Below are 27,384 nucleotides of genomic sequence, written 5' to 3' on the forward strand. Positions count from 1 at the left end.
TTATTGGCTCCATCCCTTCAGGATAATGGAAAAGTAACATGTCTGTCAGGAATAGATTCTATATAAAACAAAAGAGAGACAGAACAGGTCTGATTTCCCAATATCTCCTTTCTGAGCATATTCCAGTGGTTCAGTGTCCTTCCTCTATACTCTGTTGTACATCTTCTGCCACCTCTCAATGGTTTCAGACCAATGACCAAGACAGCACACTGGCAAGCCTCTCGGGACATTGCTAATCCAAACAGTAGCAATTGCTTATAGAGATTTGATATGCTTCTCAACCATATCTCCCTGCACTCTGCGGTGGTGTCTCAATCTCACTGCAAATGGCACCCTAGTGTAGTACCTTTTCTGGTCAAGGTCTCTAAACATCCTTCTAAAACGACGCCATTTTCCTCAGTGTGTCACATGGTTGTGTGCTTTACAAACTCAGTTGCCAAAACACTTATTCCCATATGATGGGATCTGGAGACCTCTGGAAAGGAATCCCATCATCATGATTGGGTTAGTGCCTACCATAATACATTTTCTATGGAATAACAGAATACTTGAGGCCAACTAAATTCATTAGAAAAGAGGAATATTTTGACCCATGTTCCTATAGGCTGAGAAGTGTAAGATCATCCACTCACACTTTTAAACTCATGACAGAAAGTGGAAGATGAGCTGGGTAGTGTGAATTAGTCAAAGATTCACGTTCAGAGTCCCACAACCACGATAACCTGCCTAACAGGGAACCTGCTCGCTTTCACCAGACTGCGCACTAACCTTCATGACCTAAGTTTCTCCCAGGAGGATCCAAACCCATGTTTCCTTTTTCTCTGAGGTAATAACATGATTGCTATCTTGAAGGAGAAATTACCTTGACCCTGTAGCCATGGCAACTAATTGAGAAATGTGTACAGTGTTGTTCCATCTGTGATAATGGTTAGTGATCCTAAGCCTAAAACCTCATGCTTTCCCAGCTCTCACTGTGGCTGAGCTTCAGAAGAATGAGCGCAAGGCCAGTTCTTCTGGGGAGAGTGAAATTGTGGACGGGTAGCTCTGGCCTCTGAACACTTCTGGGAACTTTACTAGGATTCATAATTTCTAATAATTTTTTTCTAATCTCTGAATTTTTGCCATGTCATACAGTCTTCCTTTCCACACACAGCCCTCATAGCTTTAGGCAGACCATACTCATAGTGGAATCTGCAGGACAAGTTTCTTAGCAGGAAGGCAATCTCGGAAAAGTAGGTTGAGAATAAAAAAAAAGATTTAAAGGTGTGGTGTTAAACTGGTTACCTCTCCTCCAAGGAGTCAGAGAGAAGCTGCTGAACTTTCTAGTAGTTTGTCAGAGATGGAAAAGTCAGATCTCTCTCTCTCTCTCTCTCTCTCTCTCTCTCTCTCTCTCTCTCTCTCTCTCTCTCTCTCTCTCTCGTATAAGGTTGTATGAAGCCCACACCGCTCTCAAACTCACTATGTAACTGAGACTAGCTTTACATGCCTGCTCCTCCTGATTCCAACTCCTGAGTGCTGGGATTACAGTCATGCAAGACTACACCTGGGTACCTGGTTTCTGTGATATCAGAGACTGAACACGGGGTTCTGTGCATGCTATACAGAGACCAGCTGAGCTCTGTTCCAGGGACAGAGTTTATTGTTTTCACAAAGACTCTCTGGAGCCTCTGACCATAGAGCACACCTTGAAAACTCACACCTCAGGACCTGGGGTCAGATGTGTGGTATTAACCTGAGCCATACTTCCATCAGGATGTGACCTGGCAGAATGGAGGGCTATGGAGCAGCTACCATAGAGGCACTCCAAGTCCATGGAAGCCAGACCGGGCAAATACTGCAAAGTTCTGGAGAAGACACTCTAGGAGGCTAGCACATGACCATATAGGAGCTCAGAATGCAGCTAAAACAGTTCCTCTGGCTGTGCTCTCCACCTCATTGTGTGTGTGTATGTGTGTGTGTGTGTGTGTGTCTGTTCTTGTATGTGTTTACATATTTGTATGCATGCCTGTGGAGACCATCGGTAATAGGTCTCTGATTGACTGATACTCACTAATTAGGCTAGGACAGCTGGCTAGTTGAAGCCCAGGGATCCATCTGTCCCTGCCTCAGCAGTGCTAGGATTGCAAACACACCTTATCATACCCAGCTTTTCAAATGAATTCTGAGGGTTGAACTCAGATCCTTGTGGTTGTACTAGTGTTTTACTGACTGGGTCTTATTTCCAGCCCCGACTGTGATCTTCCTATGCTTAAGAACAACCTAGGCTTTTAAGGAGCATTCGTTCCCTGGGCAGGTGTTCCAAGCCAGGTGCAGGATTACAGGCTTGTTAAGAATGTGCACTGCTCTTCTTGGCTCTTTGCAATTACGAGTTCCCTTGTAAGCACTTGATGCCCATCTGCCCCAGCTTGAGTTTAGGTTCTGAAAATGGAACTCATTTCTTATGCCTTTGCTACCCCAAACCCCAGACACAGGGAAGACACACATTCCATCCATTCTAATGTAGCTCCTTCTCGTCACTATCACACTGCCAGACACAGGCGTTCCATGTATGCCCAGTGTGGACTGTTTTTCAGGATCTTATTTCAGTCCAATCAAATCCTACATGTGATGCAGTAAAAGATACAGATATGATAAAAACAAAACAAAAAATAAAATAACAAACAAACAGAAAGCAGTATTTTCTATCCTGTGATATTCAGTCCAGATAAGAAACATGAACAAGTTACTGGAAAATCTAATGAAATGTGTTACTTAAAAGAAACTGTTACTCCCACGTGGAAAAGCAGACTGTGAGCTGGAAATGGAATCTGCCTCTCTGCCCTTCTTCCCAGATACACATTCACATCCCTCTCAGGTTTCTGACTCTCATTACCCAGGAATATGGCACTGTTTAGTTTTTACTCATTTGACTCCTGACCCAAGTCTTCAGTATAGCTAATTATTATCTCATAAGGACTAACTTTTGTTTTTAAAACTTTGTTTTAGCTTCCATGCTTTTCAAAGTAGGAACAGCTTAGTTTTATCTGAGGAAAGATATGCATATACATATAGCAAGTGTATTAATTAGTCGCAATGGAGATTCTGGTTCAATTGCATTGTGACGTGTACACAGTATCCCTGCCTTTCCGAAGCCATCAGACGTGAATAACCACAAAGGAGGAATGGTATGCCAGTACTTTCCAAAACAAATGAACGGAAAATGTGAACAGGCTCACCAAGAGAGATATTTTGATTGCTTCCAGAGGAGAAGGGCACCCTACAGTATCTTTCAACTCAAAAACTTTAGGCAAAAATGTCCCCAAAATATGATTAAAAGGGAGTCCAACTAATCCTTCAGATGACAAGTTCTTGTAAACATTTTTTTCCTCCGTTACTTTTTTGCTAAGGTATTTTTTGCCATGCAAAGTCCACCTCTGCTTTCTGCTCATGTTGTTGGTGATGCGGGTTTTAGCTGCCTTCTCTTGGTGACTTCTCCCCTCTCTTCTCTGTACTAAACAGCTTGGCGCTCACTATGATAAGCGCATGTAAACATCCACAGAGGAACAGAGATCTTCTAAAGAGATACTTTCGCCTCTCTATTCCCATCAGATTCTTGAAAGTATGACCTCTAAGAACTAAGACTTCCCCAAGAGTTCCACACCTAGACGAAGGAAAAAGCTGCAGCCTGGGGCTTCGGAGGGGACCTGTCTTCTGACAAAAAGATTTCATTCACTTCTGACAACCTATTGTTCTACCCCAGATAGTGATACAGTAATGATGGCCAAAATCACCCCTCAATGGAGACTCCACAGCTGTGCACATTTCTTGTTTAGTACTCAGACTTGAACTGCACATTAGGATGCTGAAGATAGACCTGAGGGTGGATCAGTCAGTGGACCTCCCTGCTCCTTTCCCCATGTGGTCAATTGAATAAATCTCCTTTTTATGCTTTTTACTATAAATCTATGCCTTTAATTGGCCTGTTGGAGCAGTGGATGACGTTAACAATTCCAGTAATGTGATATGCTAGTATGCTAGCTCTTTTCATGGGGTTACATGTATTCTCATGAGGCAGGAAGGGGAAGCTATGAAAACAACAACACAATAGCCTACCAGTTCCCACATGATCTGCTAGCCCCAGATACATTAAGAATACTGCAACACCGCTGTATGTGGCAGCAGAGTGTAATAGGAGCTCGTACTGGAGAAGAATAAGACATATGGGAAATATCATTTCTCCTGGTAGCTGAGGCAGACTGGCAAGATGCAGAGATACATACCCTCAGCTGAACCAACAAAAACATATGGTTTAACTTGGTATAATAAGTTAGTGATTTCTTGTATGGTTAAGCACACAAAGAAAGTATTTGCCTAGTCTTTTAGTGTCAGAATTAATAATGTTTTAGTAGTTTGCTTTATGCGATACATAAATGACATGATACAAAAGCACAAAATGAGGTTCAGCAATGTTTTTTGTAGAATACGAGGAAAGGAGAAACCATCTACAAAGCCAAAAAACTGAAACTGAATACTTTCATGATGATGTATGTAAAAGAGTCATTAGAAGGTCTATACTTTAGACACCAGTTTTGTTTAATTGGTTCTAACAACATTCTGTAAACATAAACAGAAATTTTAAATTTTAGAAACCAACCACCATCATATCAAAGTTGTGGCTCTGCATATTTGTAAAAGTGATCCTAGTATAATAGAAAAAGTTTTGCATAAAAGATACCCAAACTTTGAAAAGAATGTGACGATTAAAATACATTAGTCAGGATATGTAGCATGGTGTTAACTTATTCAGATATGCAGATTCAAATAGAAAAGGCAGAAAGCAAGGAATGGAAAGGAGACACAATCTGATCATATATGGAAAGGATAAAGTCATTGCAGTAAGTTCAGTGGGCTACACTCTGAGATGTTTATCTTGGATTGTCAGCCTCACAGAACCTACACTCATCTAAGAAAAGAATCTCAAAGAGGAATTGGCAACAATGGATTGCCGTGCATGGGGACTGTCGTAAATTAAATAACTGAAGTAGAAAGACCAAGCCCTCTGTACTGACACCATGTCCGAGAGAGAGGTCATTGACCTGTGTAAGAGTGTAGAGCAATCAACATGAGCACAAGCAAGCAGGCATGTTTGTTTTCATTTCTCTGTTTCTAACTGTGGCTGAGATGTGACTAGATGCTTCAGGCTCTTCGTACCTTCCCTGCAGTGATGGACTGTAAACTGGAATTATGAGTTAAAGGAAATCTTTCTCCACTAATCTTTGCTTTGTCAAGGTATTTTATCACAGCAGCAGAAATGAAACCAGGACACCCTCCTTATTCCAGTCCTTACCTGGGTAACAAGACACTAAAATCAAAGGAAAGGGCCTTCTTTCAGAGAAGACTCGGACAATGCCAGAGACTGTCTTGTTAGCTCGGGGCCTTCATGTTCTAAGTAGAAAGTGAGAAGGTGAATCGAGCTGTTGGGGACACCTGCAAGAGGCAGGAGTAATCAAATATTGCTGAGACTAAGGAAGATGCAAAAGGACCATGAATACAGATGAAGGACAGGGCAAAGTGACTTCCCCCATCTCTGCTCTCTGCCCAGAAAATTTAAATTGAGGTATAAAGATATTTATCATGGGAACCTTTTAAAGGTCCAATTAGCATTTACTATACACCAAGATTGCTTACTACGAAGAAATGTTAGCAAGAAAGAAGCCTGTAAAAGCTGACAAGAAAAGGTCGCATAATCCAAATAGGATGAAATAGTATATGCTCAACAATTAGCCCTGGTGATGTGAAGAAGTGATCTTGATTGTCTTTGAAAGGAAAACAAGTTAAAGACGGTTAATCCTTTAAACCGGTTGTCTTTACAATCTCTGCAAATTGTTAGACTGAATGAAACTCCTAAAAAGTCAGCGAGCAAGTTTTTGAAACCCAAAGTCACTCTACTAGAGTCAGAGCTCTAATGCATTTTGACAGCCTCATTGGAAATTAAGACTGAGATGATCTCACTAAGAAGTAAAGACCCTATTGAAATTTATTCACATCACCCTGTCATCTCTCTCAGAGTCCCCAGCTTCTGCTCTGAATAATTTGTTAGGCTATGTTTCCTAAATGTGGTATTTGAATAAATCTGACTGGTGATTTGCATTTTGTCTTTCTTTGCCAGAAAGGGGGTGGGATGAAAGAAGACAAGGAGAGGAAACTACAACCAAAGCTTCAGCCAGTTTTCTTGGCAATGTGGCTCTCGGGGTAACTGGGAAATCACCAGGAAGCAATTTGGCCATAATGCCTGTCAAAATTCTGGAATTTATCCTGTTTTGTGTCAACAATTCTTTCGGCTGGGGATGCACTCCAAGGCACTCCTAAGATTGTGCAGGGCTTTACGTTTGTTGTGTTAAGCTTCCCCACGTGTTGCTTCATCTTTTGTTTCTTTTCTGTTCTGTGCCAGGTATAAGAATGGAAAGACACTGTTGCATGACAACAGAATGCACTAGATTCAAATTGTGCAGCTATACTGCTGCCTATTGGAGAAGACGGAATGTGTGGATTCTGTAATATAGTCAGTGGTATCTTCAAATACTGTGCTTCTCTCTGATTTCCAAAAGCTGATCAGCCAACTTTTCTTTCTCTTTGATGACTGGATCCAAAAATTTTCTTTGAAAGTTTCACAGTCCTTCTCAGTCAATCAGGTCATCACCATAGGACATGGAGACAAGGAAGATGCTTGGAGCTAATGAGAGCAAACACAGCATAGAAATCTTACATGGCATTTATTATATTCTTTTATGTGTTCATGTAGGTCTAAGTGTAAACGTCAGGACATCAGACTAGCTGGCCAGTGATCACAGGTGTATACTGGCATATCTCAGTTTTATATGGATCCTAGGGATTTGATCTCAGGGCTTCTTCCCACTGAGCCATCTCCCTAATCCTGATTATTACTTTTGAATTTGTTCACAGTCCATCAGCTGCTGCTGGGTGCACCACTGCCTTACCTACTACATAACACTTGCTGATTTATTTGACTGCATATTTTTTTGTCTTTGGCTTTGCTTAGGTTAACCAAAGCTTTGTGTTTTATCTTTCGCTAAACAATGTGTGGTTTCTTCCCATGTAAAAATGAAAAGTAGCCTTGCCTTCAAGCGCCAAGTAATTCTAGATTTTCAGATGCTCAGGGAATATTGGAGTTGAATAGCTTTGTTATACTTCAATTTGAATACAAGCCATATTTCATACATTTATAATACCCAATTGTTGGTTCCATTTTGTGCTTTTCTAATCATTTAATAAAACAAGAATAAAGAGCAAAAAGCTGGAGAGAAATAAGTGATGTATTGCAGTGGTAGAATCACAGGCACAGCTCTTGGCACAATGGCATAGATCTCTATGGATACAGTGACCCAATTTTGAACCTGTCTTTACTCAACAGAAATGAGAAGATGGATACTAAACATGAAGACTGTTTGTTGGATGCAGGGGACAAGCAACACATGAGTTTTTCCTACCATCTTTATAATATTCCTCTGGCATCTCCAGGTCTTTTACTCCCATTTAACAGAGAAGGAAAACAATGCACAGAGACACAAGCCACAAACCATCTTGACTAGATTCATTGCTGTAGAGATGAGAGTACAGTTACCTGGTTCACCTTTGCTCTTACTCTTGATGGTGTGCTTTTTCTGAGATGAGTGCATTCAGTATGTGGGTTCATGGTAGGTTTTCCATCAATGTGTCATGGTTTCATGTTGCATCTTTAACTTACTATGTATTTTGGACTTAGCAAGTTATTTAATAAAATGTCCTTATTTTACCCCATGTTAAATGCTGGGGAGAAAGAGTCTTCTGAGAATTCCCTCCAGAAACAAGTAATAGTATAACAAAAGCTCAAATATCCTCAGATAACAGACAGATAACTTAGAAATGAACTAAGGAGGAAGCAGACAGTGTTGTTGTGGAGTGAAGTCAAATGCTGAGAATGTTTAATCTGTGACACTGAGCACAAGTGTGAAGCACAAGTGTGTGTGTGTATGCCTGTGTGTCTATGTGTATGTACATGTGATTTGATGTGAATTCCTTCTTTAATGATAATAATTCTTTCATAATGAATACCACATTGGCATACATATAACAGAAAAAAGAAAGTTTTCAGAACAATGGTAGAATTGTAAAGTATTTACTTATCAGAGCCAAAGAGGAGGTGGCCCCCTGGGAATCAAGAGTGTTGAGCAGGGATGATGGAGACTTCAACTTAACACAGGAACAAAGATCTAAGGAGGGAGGACATCCCAGCAGCACTGTGGACACTGTGCTCAACTTCTGGACTTTAGTTTCTTCATTTCTAAAACGTCCAGAAATGGCAAAGATGTGACAGACAATGATATGACTCTCCCTGGAGTGCCTTCTAGAAGCAATAAATAGCTGTTTCCCTCACTTGCCTGGATAATTGAGAACTGCTTAATAAGGGAGCCAATATTTGACGTGTGTGTTAAGAATAATTACAGTTAAATAAATATGTGGAACTAGCAATTAAAGTAGTAAACATTTATAAAGATCACACATTATGCTAGAATTTCATACTGTTTTAACTGTTCTAAGCAGTACGCAAGCATTCTATGGTTAATGTGTTTAATGTATTATTTTGATTAATATTAACATTAATTATTACCATTTGCATTAAATGTTTTGCAGTTATAAACATTCATTTATATACTCACACTTGTGCATGTGTTTGTCTAGGTGTTTGTGTATGTGTGGGTGTCTGTGTGTGTGCATGAAGGTGTTTGTATATATACATATGCGTCAGTGGGTGTGTATATATGTGTGTGCATGTGTTTGTGGTCCTAATGTTACAGGGCACACTAACATCTGCTTCTAGTCCTCTTGAGAAGAGGAACTCTTTCAAGTGAAAAAGAAAATTAAAACAGAAGTCTATTTAGCAAAGTTAAGCAAAACAAATACGAAAAAGAAAGATTGGAGTTGGCTGCCTCAATGTAGGTAGCAATTTAGTGGGTCCTGTGTTACAGATTTTAAAGACATTACTGTGAATATTTTTGAGACAGGTATCATATCCATGTGATAAGATGGTCCTTTTCCATCCCAGCCCCCTGAAATCATGATGAGCTAGATCTTCCTTTTAAGGCTATTCTTCCCATGATCCTAGTAAAAGGGGAGGGTTACCAAAATCATGGCTGAGCAAGACATGAGTAGCAAGCCAGTAAGTAGCATTCATCCATGGACTCTGCTTCAGTTAAATTCTTCTTCCTATTTGTCTTCATGATGGACTGTAAACTGTAAACTGTAATAAACCCGATGTGCCACAAGTTGTTTTGGATCAGTGTTTTATCATAGCAAGGAATGACAAACAGATCACATAGAATTCCTGTATTTAAGAGCTGGAGACAGATTCTGTGACTCTCAGGCCAGCCAATATAGCAGCCTCAGTGGATCCTTGAGAAACCACGTAATAACAAATTAAGTGGAAAGTGATTGAAGCAAAAAATCTAGCCCTGTTTCCTGGCTGCTTCAGGCACTAAGTATGCACACATGTGGGCATGTGTATGTGCGCACACATGGACATACACACACATGCATGTGCACACACATGTACATACAAGCACCATGTGCACACACACACATATATGTGTGCATACACACCTCCGAATAGAAAGAGGAAGAGAAGAAATAGGTTGTCAGCTGGAATAGTCAAGGACTCTGGCACTCAGAACACCTTTGAGCTGTCAGCAAAATTTCGTAATTGAAAAATAAGGCCATGTGTTGAATTATCACTAAGAATTGTGTGAAAAATCACTGTTCAAGTTTGAGAAAGATGTAAAGTGTGGACAGAACGCGAGTGTTTCTTACCTTCACTGTGGCATGGTGTGAACACATCTATCCAGTGTCAATCCTCTGCATTGCATCTGCAGCCTCCTGATCCCCCTGGTGTTTGTGGAGAGCAGCAGCCTACAGCATGATTAATGCCAGTGGAGGAAGCACTGTTGCAAGCAATTGGAAAAGTCTGATCAATTCTCAGTTCTAGGGCATCTTTTTGGTCTTGCTTTTGCTATTTTTTTATTCTTTTTAAATTTTTAATATTCTATAACTTTGTTTTTAGTCACAAATAAAATTCAGGATATAGTAAGCAATAATTTTTCCCAAAAATTGTTAATTTAAAAATAGCTTGCTATTTTAAACCCAATGACAGATTCTTATTTTCAGTTTTATGCTATTCTAAAATAGCTGCCTGTGGATGCTCCAAGTAGCAATGGGAATGGAAAAAAAAAACTTACACTTTCTTAGCTGAGTAAATTCACTATATATATATATTTTTTTTTTTTTGGTTTTTCGAGACAGGGTTTCTCTGTGGCTTTAGAGCCTGTCTTGGAACTAGCTCTTGTAGACCAGGCTGGTCTCGAACTCACAGAGATCCGCCTGCCTCTGCCTCCCAAGTGCTGGGATTAAAGGCGTGCGCCACCATCGCCCGGTAATTCACTATATTTTTATGGATAGATTCAGAACCTCAGATAATTTGCCAACAACAGCAGCAACCAGTAGAGGCCATTTGGCATATACATGTGAGTGATATCACAGTCCCGGGCATTTTGCTTCAATTTATGTAAACTCTAGACCAAATGTCAGTCAAATGTAAGAATAAAGAATCCTGCTTTTGCTTCTGAACAGAAGTTAATGCAGGACATCAGTGAGTCTTTTGAATCTTAGGACATTTTGAAGTTGCATTGTTGAAGGTCTGTGTTTTGAAATATAGGAACAGGCTCTCATACAGTCAGGTTGACCTCAAATTCATTATATAGACAAGAATAACTTTGATTTTCTTATCCCCCTCTGTCCATCTCCTGAGTGAATGCCAGTGTTCTAGATGCATGCCACCATGCCTGTTTCCAGTGCTGGGGATAAAACCCAGGGATTCATGCAAACAGTCTACCATGTGAGCTTCATCCTCAACCTTCACAACATGTAGAGAAAAATGTGCGGTATTGCCTTAACAAAAGAAGCCATGGACATTCTTTGCTGTTAAGTATGCATAGTGGGCTCCTTGTGCTTAGATTTCAAAGTAATTCAGTGAACATTGGTCATTTTAAAGATCTGTTGTCTTAATCACTGTAGACTAGGTAGACCAAAAAAATCCAGAAATTTATTTCTCATGTGTTTGGAGTCGAGAAGAACAAGACCAATTCGTCAATTCAACATCTGGTGAGGACCTACTGCCTGATCCGCAGACATCTTTCCTCTCCCGTGTTAATATAGTGGACAGAAGAAGAGAAAAAGATGGAAGGGAAGACAGCAGAGGAAACAAAAGAGAAAGATATCTCCCTTTTTTTCATTTTGAAAGACACCAATAACAGATTTGTCGGCACCAGGGCCTGGGCCCATGTAGATACAACAAACTAACAATGGTTAAAAGTGGAGTAAGTAGATTTTTTAGTGTGGCCACATATTGGGGTCAAAGACCTTGCTACTTCTCAAACTAAGGGGTCTTCTATTTACACTTAAAAAGAAAGCAAGAGGTAAAATGAAGTCCTGGTCATGGTGTGACCCTGCCCATTGCTAGTTCCCCTCAAGTCCTTTCAGCACTGTGTGAAGTTTCCTTATGGGTGACAAGCTCCTCCTTCAGCTGACACCAGGCCTTTTCCTCCCCTCACAATGAACATCTGAGAGAACTCTAATTTCTTGGGGTGCAATGTTTCCGCAGACAGCTGCTATCTTGCCGTGAGGAGGCTTAGAGTTCCTGCTGCTGTGAAGAGACAACGTCACCACAGCAAGTCTTCTGAAGGAAACAGATTTCATTGGGTGGCTCCCATTTCCAGAGGCTCGGAGCATTATCATTATGGTGGGACACGGCGGTGTGCACACAGACATTATGCTGGAAAAATAGCTGAGAGTTCTACATTTTGCCGACAACATGAAGTGCTCTAAAACTCTGGGCAATATCTTGAACATATATGAGACCTCAAAGCTTGTCTCCACAGTGACACACTTCCTCCAAGGAGACCACACCTACTTTAACAGGGCTACTGTTCCTAATAGTGCTACTCCCTTTGGGACCAGTTTCTTTTAAATCACCACAGGGACAAAATTAATCCTAGCACAAGGGGTGAACTTTCAAAAACTAATTTACTTCCCAAAGCTTACCTAATGCCAGGACACTGGGTGCTAGGTTTTCAATGTCTAACCTTTTAGAGACACAGAAATATCCATGTCCACCTTTCTCAGTACTATATTTTGATTTCAAGAACTAAATGTAGTAGATTTGATATGTCAATTTTTGTCATCTTTCTCCTCCTCCTTGTCCTCATCCTTCCTTTTCCTCCTCTTCTTGAGGTAGGGGCTTTAGAGTCTCAAATTCTAGTCTCAAATTCAGTCTCTATCCCAGACTGCTCAGGAATTTTAACATCTCCTGCCTTGGTACCCCCAATGCTAGACTCTTATCAGGTTCTAGAACTCTTATCAAGTTTATATAGCTCATTCCACCAGGAATCTAACTCTACTCAATAGATGAGATAACACAGATTGCAAAGGATTCTGAGAGACAATATGGAGATTCTGAGGTTGTACGAAAGAAAACAGTCATAGGTAATTTCCAATGACAGTCCCCTTCAAAGTCCAGTGGATTACTACTTCATTATAACATCAACAATCCTGTGACATTTCACAGGAGGTTTCTCGCAAAAGAAAGGTACATGAAATGTAAAGTAGAATCATTTGTAGACATACTGGTAAAACAGCAACATTTCTTCACATGTATGTCTTAACATGTATTCCAAAGAAATAGCTCTGTGATACCAGCTACAGAGCAAAGGACTGCATTTCTTTCAGCATTTAGAAAGACCCTTTCTAAATTTCTCTTCCTCTACCACTGCTGTCCTCTGCCGTCTCTCTCTCCCTCCCTCCGTCCCTCTCCCCCCGTGTGTGTTTTGGCTATATGTTTATGAATTCACATGCATAAGTATGGGTATGCTTACATCACAGGAAGTCCACCAGAGATGGGCAATCAGACACTGTTTATAGCCAAATGCAAGCCTTTGCAGATGACTGTGACTAAACTCAGGTATGTGGGACTTAAAGGTAGCCCCAAGAATTTAGAGAAAGAAACTTTTAAAGGCAAAATAAAAACAAAAACAAAAAAAACATCCTGGTCTCTATTTCTCTCTGCAACTGTGTTGTGGTAGGCAGGGTGTTCACGGATTTCACAAGCATGCAGTTCTGTTAAGAAGTTGGGAAAATTTAGCTGGGGCATTTTGACCTCAGATTTCTAGAACTGAGTAGGGTAATTTTCTGCTGTATTTTCTATCAAGGAGATCAGATTCTCCTTAACCTTGAAATTGCCTCAGCAAGAATACAAGATGGAGGAACTTCTGCCCTGTCATGTCCTGTCACACATGAGGAGTCCAGAGGTGGATATCATTTGTTTCTCACTGAAAATACTTCACTACCTCAACTAGACTGGACAGTCTTCTGATCTCTGTCCCCAGCACTGGAATAGAAGTGCACCTGGGTCCTAAGGATGGAATGCAGGGCCTCAGGCTCACACAGTAAGCATTCCTGCACCAACTGTCTCCCCAGTACCACAGGTGATCTTTTCCACTGTCAAAAGTATGTTGCCAGGTATTTAATTTGGCTTCCATTCACTCAGGGCCAAACCTCAATAATTACAGCAAACAGCTGCCAATTTATCAGCAAAGCTGATATCAGAAATTACTTCCTTTTGCATGCAAATGTTCCCTGACTCTTTCTCTCTCTTTTTTTCTTTTATTTCTTTCTCCCACTGTATTCCAAAAATCTCTTTCAAAACTGCAAATCCTGTTTGTTTGTAATTTCTCTTTGGGGGAAATCACTGCTTGAAAAACTCATAATTTTACAGATCCTTGGGCCCAATAAAGTGAACACTGGACTGAAAGTGAGAGCAGGAGGAAGAGATCATGATCAGCTTGGTCTGTCCCATAGAGTACTAAAGGCTGACACCAAACTTCATAGCCTCTTCTGGGAGCCAAATCTCAGGACAGTGAAAGGGGAAAAACACGTGTTATCAGCTTTTATGCTCCATTTCCAGCGAGGCTGCTATCTCCCCCTCCAAATTCTCACTCATGGAAGTTAGGTGCTCTTTGAAGGAAACTGCTTTCCTGACCAACAAGTTGGGACTTTTCTACTGAAACAGACACTGATAGCTGGGCATGAACCAAAAAGTTCTGGGAGGAAATACTTTAAAATATAATGAAAGTAGCTTTCTGGTCATCCTTTGGTCCTCATAAACCAGCATCAGGAGTGTCTTTCCCCTGCTTAATTGAAAGTAAAAGACCATGAAACCATGCTGTAGTCATGTCTAGCTGGAGGAGTTAGCAAGGTGATCATCACCATCAGGAAGATACACAGTAGTTGCTAGATGGAAAACACTTGAGATGCCATCAAGGAAGAAACAAGTACTACCCATCAACACCTTGAGATTCTTTTCTCAGCCTCTTGGTAGGGTGCTAGCGTGAAGATGTGGACTCTTTCATGCTGACAGTTTATTTGCTCCTCTATAGCACTCTAGTTTGAGAATGGAGAGCCCTGTGGTCAGCAGTGGGAGTGGAAGAAACTCTAGTTGCAGTGACATTCCAGTCACTTACTACTGAATCAACATTAACAGTGAGTCTTAGAGCGCCTATCCCTTGATTTCTCATTGAAAGTCATGAGCAAGATTTCAGGTACCACATACCTATTGGGTATTCTAGTTTGGGTACTGAGACAGAAGGATTGGAAGTCTAAGCCAATCTAGGCTATATAAGACTGTCTCCAAAATGCTAACAAAAGATTTAAAATTGTGTAAATGACTTCTCACATTATGGTAATATGTTCACATTTCTAGGGAACACTAATTCTGTAAGGTGCTCCATGAAAAAGTAGTTATGCCCAAATTCGCAAAGTCCCTGCAAAAGCCAACAAGGAAACAGATTCCCATATATAAAAACAAAGAGCCTTTATTTTAATCAAGTTTGCCACATGTCCAAAGTATTGGAATAACCGGAGAGCCCTGAGATCAATTAGAATTGGGTTTTTATAGTAAAGAGGTAAGGGTGAGGTGTCTCTGAGGTTTAGGACCCCTGATAGACTGACATTTGTCTAGTGGTGTCCTAGTAAGGTGGGCTGGCAGGTGATCCTATCTACAGTGGTTGGAATGTTAGGTTGGAATGTTCCCTTGAATGGTCTGTTCTTGGGTGGGGGTGGGGTAACTCAGCTTGTGGTTCCTCTTGCATTCAGGCATTGTCTTAGGGTAAACTACTGAGATTCAGACCTCTTATTAAATATATCAAGGGATGAGTTCTACTCTTGCAGGTGATAATGGTTGAAAATAAATAACTTCCTTTGGGTGACCTGTTCATACTTAGCATATCATGGCTGGCCCCCACATTTCCCCCTTCACAAGCAGATGACAGGACCCAATCTTGGGTCCTGCTGGCCCCTGGTTTTTAAGGAAGCATGGAACTACTTAAATTAATTGACAACTCTGGACCTAGTGTATTTTTTTTTTTTTTTTTTTGGTTTTTCGAGACAGGGTTTCTCTGTGGCTTTGGAGCCTGTCCTGGAACTAGCTCTTGTAGACCAGGCTGGTCTCGAACTCACAGAGATCCGCCTGCCTCTGCCTCCCGAGTGCTGGGATTAAAGGCGTGCGCCACCACCGCCCGGCTGGACCTAGTGTATTAACAGGCACTATACATGCCAGGGAGTTTTTTTTTTTTTTTTTTTTTTTTTCTCAGCCTTTGGGCAGGGGGCATGGGATGACAATATTCCTTTCTGCAACTACTTCAAGCTGACATCAAGGCATTGTTATCTGGCCCAAGCAGGTTGAAAGGTTAGCCCAAAGTGGGGGGGGGCATTTAGGCAATGGGGCACTCTTCAGACTTCACTGAAGGAACCAGGAGTATTCCTATTAGCTGGACTGGTTCACATCAGCTTTCATAAAGTCCAAGGCTTGCCACCATTTAGAGCAGGTTGTAGTCAGCAACTGATGCTTAGATGTGTCTGCCAGCCAAATGGAAGCCTATTGAGATAAGTTTAAACCATGAACAGAAGTTAAAACTTATTTACTTAAAGAAAAACTTATTTTGTAGAAAAAAGAACAGACAACAGGCATCTGTAAACAGAAGGAATAGACTCATACCTTTGGGTCTTAGCTAAAAACTAAACACCTTTAAAATTACATTTAAATGGCAACCAGAATAGATCTAAAATCTTAAACTTGTGACCTACATAGTAAGTAATCATTGATCTATTAGCTTATTAGAATTACCATAGAGAGGGGAAGAAATTAGAAACATGTTTTCTATTTTAACCTGTATTTATATTTTAAGTCATTTTTTAGACCCTCAAGCTTATGAAATTTTATATTCTCAGACCTTAAAACATTTTTTTAATGTGTTAACAAGCTGGTTTTGTGGAAGAATCTGGAAACCTTTTGCTGCTAAACTGGCATTATCACTGCCTTAGCCATTAGTAATATCAGTGATCTCAGAAGAATAAATAAAGTATATCTGAGTACAGACCTAACAGTTTTTAAATCTACTAAAAATGACAGGGACAAGAGTCCATATACAGTTAGTCATACCCAGGTCTCTATAGCATTGGAGGCAGAAATATCCAGAACAGCAGTCTTACTGTCTCAGCCAAGCCCATAAGGTGAACTTTTTTCTTTTTCTGTGGAAGAGGGACATGGAAAAGACTGAACTTACTTTGTAGAGGCAAAAGTGGTTAAATCAGTTCTCCAAGGTCCTGCTGTTGTTCACAGTCTGTACCGGGTCCTGCCAGTCGGTTTTATATTGGAGGTCATCTTGCCTGGTGGTCAGGGTCATCGTAATCCAGGTGAAGACCTCACAGCATCTTAGAATCTTCTTTGGAGACCTTGGGTTACTGCTAGAATCTCAGAATCTCTGCCTAATGTAATAAGCTTTTAAATTATTATTTTAAATGCTATAGTCTGTAGACCTCTGAAGTATTAGGGCTGGCTAGGTATGTCTAATTAGAAAAACTTTGCTTTTTTATTACTTGCTTTAAGTTTGACTTTGAAAACATATCCAGGAAACTAAATAAGGCTTATTTCTGTAACTAATAATATCAGTACTTTAAGGATGACTGACCAGCTTGTATTTTTAATAGTCTATAATAAGTTAGCAGCTTTTACAAGACCAGAACTCCATACTCCGTAATGATTTTGAATTAAAGCTAATAAAGAAACTGAATTAGTCATTCTGAGGGTAAACACAGAACAGGTTTATATCTAGCTGTTAATTCTGTCTCCTGCAAAGGCAAGGAACAGGTCCCAAGGTGAAATGGGAACATGAGGGCATCTAAGAGCTAGCATTGCCCTAGGGTAACCAAGGTTGAACAAGTTGAACAAGGTTTCATCCAGCTTTTCTGTGAGTGTTCTGTTTTCTTTTATTAACAAGGCTATTGAATTTCTAATTACCCTGGAGTGATTGACATAAAAACAACTTTTTATTTTAAAAGAGGAGATCCAAACCTCTTAGTATCAATGCAAAAATTCATGACTCAGTTAATCCAAATAGCTTAAACCCAGTAAAGTTATCAAAGACAAGGAGGCTACAACTGCAGATTTATCTATGTTGTGAATCTTAATTTAAACATCTGACATGCAGGTGGTCCTAGACTGTCCCTTTACACCTACCTCCACAGTAGCAGCTCAGAATCTTAGAGCGCGCATCCTGAGTGTCATTCTGTTGTCCATTCTGCAGGTATTCATTATGATGCTAAGAAATCCTGTCTCATGCAGCTTTCAGTGTGATGGCAGGAAGATACAACAATAACTGATAGAAGGTAAATACTAGATAGAGATAGAGGACAGACTGATTTAAAATCTTATATATACACACATTCATATCTAATACACTTAATTTGCCATATGGCAATAAGAGGAGCATATGGTCAAACTTCTGCATGCAGTTAGCAGGAACATTCGTTCAGAAGCCACTGTCAGGCACACAAGCATACAAGCAGGATCACATCCCTGGAGCCATTGCCAGTGAACTGGTTAACAAGCTTAGCCAGGCTTCTATCTTGGTTTTCATTTCCTTCTCTGCCCTGGGGTCTTACCTTAGACATGTAAGTGAGCTCCCTCCTATTTTTCTGCCTAGTCCTTACAGAAATCTCTAAATTTAAGAATAGAAGGCCTAGCCCTGCTGTCAACTTTGATACAGTAGCTTTCTACTGAGTAGGGAGGAAAGCTTTCCATTTGTTTCTCATAAGGGCAAAGGCATTGTCTCTCCTTAGTTGACTGTGAAAAGCCTGATTTTGCTAAGTGAGTGTTTCAATCTTCCCAAGTGTGCAGCATATGGCAGAGCTGCATACATACTGGTGTCACACCTGCAGTGTAGAGATAGAAACATAAACATAGACATGCTTGTCAACAATCACTTTATCATCTCTTGTCCTCCACACAACTGGAGCTGTAAAAGTTCAACAGCAATGGAAGGTTTTGGCGTGGACCATTTGCATTCCATATTTTAATACCAATATGCCTTTAACTTTTATGTCTGAATCATCCAAATCAATGGGCAAACCCCCATATATTTGTTTAGCCTTTGTTTGATGTTGTGGTTTGAATGCAAAACATTCCACCATAAGCTATGTGTTTGAATTCTTTTTTTTCATGGTTTATTATTTTATTTTTTTTATTTAAAAATTTCCATCTCCTCCTCCCCCCTCTCCCTTTCCTCCCCTCCCCTCCACCCATCCCTCCGCTCCCTCCTTCTCCAGGCCAAGGAGCCATCAGGGTTCCCTACTCTATGTTAAGTCCAAGGTCCTCTCAACTCCCCCTAGGTCCAGGAAGCTGATCAACCAAGCTGAGAAGGCTCCCACAGAGCCCATCCATGCAGAAGAATCAAAGCCCAGCGCCATTGTCCTTGGCTTCTCAGTCAGCCTCCACCGTCGGCCACATTCAGAGAGTCCGGTTTGGTCGCATGTTCCATCAATCCCATTCCAACTGGAGTTGGTGATCTCCTGTTAGTTCTGTCCCACCGTCTCCATGGGTGAACGCACCCCTCACGGTCCTGACTTTCTTTCTCATGTTCTCCCTCCTTCTGCTCCTCATCAGGACCTTGGTAGCTCAGTCCGGTGCTCCAATGTGGGGCTCAACTGGTGGTATTGTTTGAGAATGTTGTGGAATCTTCAGGAGATAGAGCTTCACTGGAGGAAGTGGATTACTGACTGGGGGGGGGGGTGATCTTGGAGGCTCTATAGTTCTTACCAAGTTCCTGTTCATTCTTTGCCTCCGAACTCTGTATGCAATGTGACCACAGGTCTCTCTGTTCCTGCTGCCATGCATAATGGGCAAGATACCTTTCTAACTCTGCATAGAAATGAACCATTTCTCCCGTAAGTTGCTTTGGTATTTTGTCAGGAATAAAGTGAATGAAATAATCTACACTGTTTCCATACATGGTTTATTTATTTTGTAGCAACAGTTGAACCACACACTAACACTGGTAATCATGAGGAAGATAATCCATTGCTTGTACAGCTGACAAGATTATTATTGGTATGAAAAGAAGTTGGAGTTACTTACTAAAGAAGTTTCCTTCCAAATCAAAGGTTATTGCATTGTCAGGGACAAGGTGATTTGGGGCATCATCCACTTCTACTTCAATATCACCTTGTTAATAAACCTTTTTTGATGTTTACAACTCTGAATGTCCAAAGAACTTTACTTAAATTTGTTATTGATAGAAGATAGTAAAAATAAGTTCTATGTTCATAAAGCTAGATAAATGATAAGGAAATAGGGTAATGAATAATCACTTTTACTTTTTATTTGTGTGTGCACACATGTGCACCCGTGTGTGCACAGGTTTACAAATAGCACACAGAAGTCAGTGGTTCACATAAGATGTTTTTCTCAACTGCTTTTCACCTTTTAAAATTTTGCTTATCTATCTATCTATCTATCTATCTATCTATCTATCTATTTATCTATCTATCTATCTATCTATCTATCTATCTATATATCTATCTATCTATCTATCTATCTATCTACTTATGTGTATGTGTGTCTAGGTGTATCTACCACAGCACGTACATGGAGTCAGAACCTTCAGTAGTCAGCTACCTCTTATTAACTTTTAGTATCTAGGAATTAAACTCATGCCTTAAAGGCTGAGTAGAAGTTTCTTTCCACTGAACCATCTCTATGCCATATTTTTGGAAGCAGAACCTGGAGCCTGCCAATCAAATTTAGTTAGGCTATTATCCAATGAGCTTCAAGGATTCTTTCACCACCTGCCCAGTGCTGTCATTACACATTTGCCCTTCTGTGCTTACCTTTTAACATAGGTTAAAGATATTGAACTCTGGTTCTCATGCTTCTATGTGGATCACTTTCCCGTCTGCCCCATCTCCTAGCCCCTTGGGTGTAGATCAGTTTCCTGACTGCCCCATCTCCTAGCCCCCTATGTGTGGATCACTTTCTTGACTGCCCCATCTCCTTGCCCCTTATGTGTGGATCAATTTCCTGACTGCCCCATCTCCTAGCCCCTTGGATATGGATGTTTCCGACTGCCCCATCTCCTGTCCCTAGGACTAGCAACCTTGAGAAGGGGAGTTAGGGGAGGAATCTAGAATCTTCATGGTCATGGGGTCCCACATACTGAGGAATGGCTTGTTTTTTTGTGTTGTTGTCTAGGTCTCCGTGTTATTCTTCAAATGGCACCTCTAGTAGATGAAGGAATAAATTAAATCAATATGTTCAACCCATTTTGGGTAGGAAGTAATTTCCATTAAGTTTATAGCTTCTTGTCACTGGGAACATAAAGGGACCTGTATTAAATTAAGATGGAGTTCTAGCTGGTGTTTCTGCAGCTTTGTCTATGTTGTGAATCTTAATTTAAACATCTGACATGCTGGTGGTCCTAGACTGTCCCTGTACACCAACCTCCACAGTAGCAGCTCAGAATCTTAGAGCATACATGCTAAGTGCCATTCTGTCATCTGATAAGATTTGCATGGAGAATAACTTTAATGCAGATAAATTAACAACAAAGTATCCAATACTAGGACTTCCATTTTTATTTTCTCTTATGACTAAAAGGGTGTCTATCAGCTGAGGTCACAAAACTGAAGAAGAAGAGAAAGCTGTCCAGGTGGTCTTTTACCATGCAAGATCATGAGTGTCAGAGGCTGGGCCAGGGATGTGTAGTACTAAGAAAATGCCAAATTCCTTGGAGGGCTTTTTAATGAGAGAGACTCTGGAGTTAGCATGCATGTCATACGTGGGGTAGTCATCCTATCTGAACAGTCAGTGGAGGGTGCTTCCTAGAGGTAAAGGATGGGCATGAGTGCCTGATTGTCCTAATTTGGTCCCATCAGCATAGGTATCTTTAACCCACCTCTGAACACAAGCACAATACCCAGATAGCTGTCTACACATCCTTCGGAATTTTGTATCCTGATAAGTCTATTGCACATTATAAATGCATGCAACAAATGACACCTAGCTCAGCAACAATGTGCCAGCAGTTTATGTTTGTGGCTGGCGGCAGTGTCAACTCACTCATACTGTTCAGCAAACCAGAAGAGAGGACCACACAGCTCATCACCACTGGATGTGCAGATTCTACTGAATCAGTATCACTTTTACACCATCTGCAAGTTGAATCATATTAACGTGTACCCATTTCAGTTAAGACGTATCATTTCCTGAAATTCTTGTGTTCTTCCTATTATGGAGGCCAAAACCAGAAAAAGGAGGCAGGATGCCATGGGGAGGGGGTGTAACACAACTTTTCCTGGGGAGATGTAACAGAAGACTATTTACTTTAGACAGGCAACTGATGACAGACAAAAGTACAGATATCACCAGTTCAACTTGGTACACTAATGGGTTTTCTTGGGATTACTTACAGGAGTATAGAGGAGGGGTTATTTACAGGACCATAAATGACTCACAGACAGCTGCATCATCAAGGCTCATGCTCACAGCGCTGGGAGGCTGCAGCCCACCACACTGCACAAGCTGCAGGCAGCTCAGCACATTGGAAAGTGTCCTCTCCAGGTTCCTCAGCTGGCCTACAATTCTTCAGCAGCTTGGCTGCCTTCTGCTGTCTTTCAGGCAGCTGCTCTGGTCAGAGTGTCTTCTCTGAAGCTTGGCTCTGCTTTTCTGAGCATGGATTTTGGGTGTTATTGCTTACTCCGCGGGGAGGGGCCTAATGAACGGGGTTACTCTGGTCAGGTCCAGGGACTTCCTGGAGCTATTTTGAGTTCCTTCCTGTTTGAGGAGCTTCCTGCAGAATAGAATGTTTTAATCCCAGAGGAAACTGTTACATAGCAGAGAAATATAACATGGATCAAATACCTCTCTCCAATAACCACAAAGTTACAACTACATTTTTACAGGACCTTCAGATAAGGAGAGGTCTTTTAGCATAAACTTGTGACTGGCCTGTAAAATAGCAGATATGTTTCTGTTCATTTAAAATGACAAAACACACATTTATCACGAATTAAAAGGAAGCTAGAATTCAGAGGAGAATTTTTCTTCTCTTTTATCTCCTAAAATACAATATTTTACAATCCTTTTCAGTCACCAGGAGTAGCCAACACCTCACTTCAGCCAAACTTCTTCCTTTCCATTATCTGAGTGCCTGATGAAAATCCACTTTATCACACACTGCAGAAGAGCATTTGTGAGCAAGCTGGAGTGCATTTATGCATACAGCTTTAACTCTGTGGTTTGCATGCTAATCACCTCATACCTTATTAAAGTATCTTAGCAAATAAAAGACAGTGCCTTTGTGAGTAGCTCCTAGCTTCCAGGATTTATTTTCCTTTAGTTTGCTCTCTTGGAGAGAAGAGGCCTTCAAACAGTATTTAGAGATGTTGGCTTTCAAATGTTTGCATGGGGTTAACCGGTATCAATAAGTCCCTACTTTAGAATACACAATATAATTTCAAACAATGGTAATTTCACAAGTATGTCCTTTGGGAATCTTTCTTTATCTCTGTAACCCCCCTCTCCCCTCCCCCACATTTCAAAATCTATTTTCTTAGTGTTTATTTTGGTCATTAGGAGGGAATCAGATCTCTAGTGGTTGCTGTAACTGTCACTGCACATGAGCAGCTGGACTCTCTATAGTTTACTGAAGCTGAGAAGGACAATCCTGACACTGAAACACAGATCTCTGAGTGTTAGCTCACAGGCTGTCAATGGGACAGAGACAACTGTCTTGGCATGCACATTTGTACAGCATAAACAACTTACGGACACCAAATTGCCTGCTTTAAAAGGTTTAACTGCTGAGTTTTCTTATGGATATTTTCTTTTCTTTCTTTCTCTTCTTTCTCTTCTTTCCTTCCTTCCTCCCTCTTTCTTCTTTTCTTTCTTTCTTGTGTATATGCATGTGCCTGTGCACACATGCATGCATATGTTCACATATGAATCATATATGTGTGTGGTGTATTGCACATGTGTTTGAGTGAGTTTGCCTATGCAAATTCACAGAGTCTGGATGAGATGTTCATGTGTTTGCCTTTTTGTCATTCTGTGCCTTGGTCCTTTGAGTTGTCTTGCTGAACTCTAAGCTTTTGTGTTTGAGCTAGTTCCAGCAAGTCCCAACAACACTACTCTCTCTTCCCCCTTTAATGCTGGGGTTGCAGGTATGAATGGATCCATGCCAAACTCATCATATGAATACTGGAATCCAAACTATCTTCTTCACACTTGTACATATAGTATTTATTTTTAATAAGATTTATTTTAATTTTGAAATTAAAAATATAATTATATCACTTCCTCCTTTTCTTTCCTCCCTCCAACCCATCACATGTACTACCCCATTTCTTTCTCAAATTTGTGACCTCTTTATCTATAAACTGGTCATATATATTATATATCATATGCATATTATATACATATACATATGCATATTTTTGTGTTCTTAAAAGTGTGTGTGTTTGTATAAAACATATTCAGTAACCTGTATGTAACTGATTTTAGGACTGAACATTTGATAGTGGATAACCAGTGGCCTGTAATTCCTTTTCTAGGGCTGAAGTCTCAGGAACTCCCCCTCTCCTGTTAATACATCTATGGGTGGTGTGCTTGTTTGCATCTCATTTAGGAAGCCATGTGGTAGAGAGTTCATGGTTGTAGCTTTCCTGACATTCATAGATGACTTAATCTTATGGAAAACTTGCTGTTCCTCTAGTTCTTAGCAATCTTTCCTCTATCTCTTCCATAATGCTCTCTCAGTCTTTGGTGCTGGAGCTGTACTGTACATATATCAGTTGGGACTGGGCAACTTTCTCTGCACTTTGATCAGTTGTGTTTTTCTGTATGACTTCTCTATCTGTTTCAAGGAAAATTTGCCTTGATGAGGAGTAAAGCCTTCACTTACCTGTGTGTGTAAAGATAACTATTCAGAATCTAGTTAGACATTATTCTGGCTTGTAGGATGAGGGAGGTTGCTGTTTTTCTTGGCCACCAGGCTAGCTTAGACCCAAAATAATCATACAGAAGCCATGTTAATTAAATCACTGCTTGGCCCATTAGCTCTAGCTTCTTATTGGCTAACTCTTACATATGAATTTAACTCATTTCTATTAATTGGTATATCATCACAAGGTTGTGGCTTACCAGCAAAGTTTCAGCAAGTCTATCTCAGGCAACTCCATGCCTTCTCTCTTCTCTCTTTTTTCCTCCCAGCATTCAGTTTTGTTTTCTCCACCTAGCTCTGTTCTATCCTATCATGAGCTCAAAGCAGTTCTTTATTCATTAACCAATAAAACCAACACATAGGCACACCACTGGCTTAGTAAAGTGGTGATTTCATGTTTTTTTTCTAAGATCCCTGACCACACTATCCTTGGGTAGTAGGCTACTCAGAAAGCATGCTTAAACACTAACTGTCTCTTCAGAACATGGGATTTTTTTCAAATAAATACCAATCACAAATGAACAGAAAAGTAAACTACATATGTAATTAAACTGTGCTGGTTCCTTCCTGTAAAATTCATTGACTGCATAGCCAGGGAGTGGAAACTGCTAAAACAAGTATGAGTCTTGGGATCAGAGAACTGCAAGTCTTGGAGCTGAAACTCAGTCTAATTTCTAACTACTGGGTGACTGATTTGAAGATTCATTTCCTCCTATCTTTTCTTTCTAGCACTACATCTTTTGTTTTGTTTTTTTTTTTTAACGGTGATGATGATGTTACAAACTTAGTATAATAACTGGACAAAAAAACATTGACAATTATTTCAGTAAAATCCATTTCCTTTAAGGAGGGGATTATTAGTTATGTTATAGTACACAGTGAGTATGGACAGGTTGGAAACTGGAACTTCATACTAAGTTTAACTTTTTAAATTTTCAGGTGTCATATCTTATAACTTTCTTTATTCATAAAATGTAGCTAGACATGGATGGTATAGAGGGGAATATCCTAAAGAACAAGGATAACTATCCAGAATGTAGTTAGACATTACTCTGGCTTAGTAAAGTGGTGGTGATTTTATGTTTTCATCTAAGGTCGCTGACCACACTGAGCCTGGGTAGTAGGCTATGCAAAAAGCATGCTTAACCACTAACTATCTCTTCAGAACGTGGGTTTTTTTTTCAAGTAAACATCAATCACAAATGGACAGAAAAATAAACTAAAATATTTGGTACTTAAGAAAAACTGTAAAGTCTGGGATAGGGCTGTAACCCACATCAGATTGATATCAGAGACACTAGGTATTTTGTTGCTGTCCTTCCCCAAAGGTCTGATTGGAGAAGCATGCACACTTCTATTGACATGTCTTGGTACTGTAGAGCTAACTGAGTTTCCCTCTCTCTTCAGACATTTGTAGGAAACATGAATGCTGACAGTGTCGTGCACCACAAGCTACTACACTCTGTGAGAACCCGCTTTGTTCGCTTTGTGCCCTTGGAGTGGAACCCAAGTGGAAGGATTGGCATGAGAGTGGAGGTCTATGGATGCTCCTACAGTAAGTACTCACATGGACAAAGTCACACAGCAGTGTGGGTAAATGATGCTACCCATGGAATACCCGATTATTCATATGGATAATTGTGATTAGTGTGTGTGTGTGTGTGTGTGTGTGTGTGTGTTTTCATGTGTGAGGATACAAAAACAGGACAGACAGAAATCTCTAAAGTTCCTGAAGAACACAGTCCATCATTTGATCCAGTACTTTTCACTGGTCTGGAGCACCCAGCTGAGACTATGCTGGCTGGCAGTGACCCACAGAGGTCTTGTCCTCTCCGTTTCCTCACTACTGATATTCCTAGCATGTACCCTCACATCAACTTGATTTGGGCTTTGGGAATGGAACTCAGATCTTCATGCTAGCAAGGCAAGCTCTTTAGAAGCATAGCTTTTCTCCATTCTGTAGTCAACTCATTTTATTCTAGACTTTAAATAACGTGTGTGTGTGTGTGTGTGTGTGTGTGTGTGTGTGTACAGAAATGAAGGTAGTTATATACCGAAGGAGTCATGCATAAATGCTTTTATCCTAATTCTCTCCACAAGCATAATGCTAAACATGTAAACTGTTTCATTTTGATTTGATTTTCCTCATTTAAGCAGTTTCATTCACCTGATTATTTGATATATCAATATCCAATGATGAATAAGTAGCGAACATAATCAACACTTTTAAAAATTGATTTTATTGAGCTATACATTTTTCTCTGCTCACCTTTCTTCCTCTCCCCTCGCCTTCTACCCTCTCACATGGCCCCATGCTTCCATTTTACTCAGGATATCTTGTTTTTTCTACTTCCCATGTAGATTAGATACACATATGTCTCTCTTAGGATAATAAATATTGTCTAGGTTCTTTGGGATTGTGATTTGTAGGCTGGTTTTCTTTGTTTTATGTTTAAATCCACATATGAGTGAGTACATATGATATTTGTCTTTCTGGGTCTGGGTTACCTCACTCAATATGATGTTTTCTAGCTCCATCCATTTGCTTGCAAATTTCAAGATGTTATTTTTTTCTGCTATGTAGTACTCCTTGTGTAAATGTACCACATTTTCCTTATCCATTCTTCGGTCCAGGGGCATTTAGGTTGTTTCCAGGTTCTGGCTATGATTAAGAATGCTGCTATGAACAGAGTTGAACACATGTTCTTGTGGTATGCTTGAACATCCTTTGGGTATATACCCAAAAAGGCATTGCTGGGTCTTGAGAAGGTTGTTTCCTAATTTTCTGAGAAATTGTCATACTGCTATCCAAAGAAGCTATACTAGTTTATACTCCCACCAGCAATGTAGGAGTGTTCCCTTTACCCCACAACCTCTTCAACATAAGTTGTGATTAACCTCTTTGATGGAGGACTTTCATTGGTTAATTAATAAAGAAACTGCTTGGCCCAATAGGTCATAACATAGGTGG

At 40.3% G+C, this 27,384-nt stretch overlaps 1 protein-coding gene across 1 annotated transcript in view; it reads left to right on the forward strand.

Annotated features, from left to right (window-relative positions):
- Window positions 1-27,384, forward strand: part of Cntnap5 (contactin associated protein family member 5) — a 954,245-nt gene that overhangs the window by 367,913 nt on the left and 558,948 nt on the right. Inside the window, 1 exon segment of the mRNA XM_042054039.1 lies at window positions 25,821-25,968. Within this exon segment, the coding sequence (XP_041909973.1) occupies window positions 25,821-25,968 (148 nt within the window).

Source organism: Arvicola amphibius, chromosome 12 (assembly GCF_903992535.2).
Source record: "Arvicola amphibius chromosome 12, mArvAmp1.2, whole genome shotgun sequence".
In the NCBI taxonomy this organism is placed as follows: Eukaryota; Metazoa; Chordata; class Mammalia; order Rodentia; family Cricetidae; genus Arvicola; species Arvicola amphibius.